The 1,665-nt window shown below is 25.9% G+C and overlaps 2 protein-coding genes across 2 annotated transcripts in view; both read left to right on the top strand.

Annotated features, from left to right (window-relative positions):
* Positions 1–278: 278 nt before the first annotated feature.
* On the top strand, positions 279–1,356 carry LOC108747656 (frataxin homolog, mitochondrial). The gene is made up of 3 exons (XM_018485255.1): positions 279–620; positions 721–841; positions 1,062–1,356. Exons 1-3 carry the CDS (start codon positions 391–393, stop codon positions 1,332–1,334), a joined length of 624 nt encoding a protein of 207 aa, XP_018340757.1. The 5' UTR covers positions 279–390; the 3' UTR covers positions 1,335–1,356.
* Positions 1,357–1,442: 86 nt separating this feature from the next.
* The window catches only part of LOC108747869, a 10,250-nt gene continuing 10,027 nt past the window's right edge, over positions 1,443–1,665 (top strand). The window contains exon 1 of the mRNA XM_018485753.1: positions 1,443–1,518. The gene's annotated coding sequence lies outside the window, so the exon portion shown is untranslated. The remainder of the gene's footprint in view (positions 1,519–1,665) is intronic.

Below are 1,665 nucleotides of genomic sequence, written 5' to 3'. Positions count from 1 at the left end.
ATAATAATATATAATTATAAAATATGTCAATTTTTTATATAATTATATATAATTTTATATAATTTATATATCTATATAATTATATATGAAATATTTTTTCCCGAATACTATTAAAATATTAATTTATTTCATAGTTAATTAGATAATTATTTTATTAACTGAATTTCTTAACTGAAATTTTACAAAATACTAAAAGTTTAGTAGAGAATAATATAATATACAAATTTAATAAAAATGCAATTAATGTTAATTTACACAAAATAGTTCCGCGCGTGACAAGTGACGATACCGACGCAGCAATGTAAACATACGTCAAGAAATACCACTATTACCGCTGTACAACCGGAGAACTTGTTTAATCGATAAAACTGTTAAGAGAGATTATTTATCATGATAACCGTTGTGACGAGATCTTACATAATTTCAAGGTTGTCTTGCAATCTATTTCTTTTTAGAATTTCAATCAAAAAACGACCTATTCTGCAACTGAATTGGCCCATCAGCTATATTGCAGGTTATGTCAATCACAATTCAATATGTTTTCCAAAGAGAAATCCACGAACGTTACTGCAATTATCTATAAAAAATTTTAGTACAACTACTGAGTATTCGACAGAAAAGTAAGCATCATTACATTATTTTTGACACTTTAAATCAACATGTGTAATATTTGCATGTACTATTAATGTAAAAAGAAATTTGTTATTTGTATAATTTTAGTGAACTTAGCTCTGTGCAATACGAGAAAATCTGTAATGAAACTTTAGACTCATTAACTGAGTATTTTGAGGAATTGATTGAATCAGCGGTGCATTTGCCAGATGCTGATGTGTCTTATGGAGTATGTATATTGCACTCATTATTGTTTCTTCTAATCATTGTTTTTTTTTTTTTTAGTAGTAAAGAGAAACAAGTTGTGATAGTTCTAAGAAATAATATTAATTAAAGTTTAATTATGTGATTGTGGGAATATATAATCTATTTGATTACACATTGCACTAATTAACAAATTTATAATTCTTGTTTTGTGAGTCTAAATACTAAAGAATTTTTTGCTGCAGGATGGAGTTTTAACTGTGAAATTTGGCGAGCCATATGGTACTTATGTTATAAACCGCCAAACACCGAACAAACAAATTTGGCTCTCCTCTCCAAAATCTGGACCCAAACGTTATGATTTTGTAAATAGCCAATGGATATACAAACACGATGGCAAAACCTTACATGAACTACTTAATAATGAAATACCAACAATTGTAAAATTTGAAGCATGCTTTGACAAATGTTCCTTTAGTGGTAGAGAGAAAATTGTGATGGATAGTTCTAAAAAATAATATTAATAGAAGTTAATTATACAATTGCGAGAATCTATAATCTATTTGATATAATTATATTACTAAAGACTATTAGACATTAATGAAAAAAGTCTGATTTATAAAAATTATACATAAAACTAATATAAAAAGATAAGGAATCAGTATAAGTGCTGCATTAGTAACAACATTAAAAAAACTTCATGTAAGTAATTTTAATATGAAGTTATATATTGCATATTAGCACTGCAGTGGCAATGAATTTCTATAATAGCACGTTGTTATTTATTATTATACTTTATATTGCAGCATATATAGAACATAAAACGAATATAAATTATTTTTTTTAAGA

Source organism: Trachymyrmex septentrionalis, unplaced genomic scaffold, assembly GCF_001594115.1.
Source record: "Trachymyrmex septentrionalis isolate Tsep2-gDNA-1 unplaced genomic scaffold, Tsep1.0 scaffold20, whole genome shotgun sequence".
Taxonomy (NCBI): domain Eukaryota; kingdom Metazoa; phylum Arthropoda; class Insecta; order Hymenoptera; family Formicidae; genus Trachymyrmex; species Trachymyrmex septentrionalis.
Note: the sequence above shows the minus strand (reverse complement) of the source record. Positions and strands in the feature narration are given on the sequence as shown.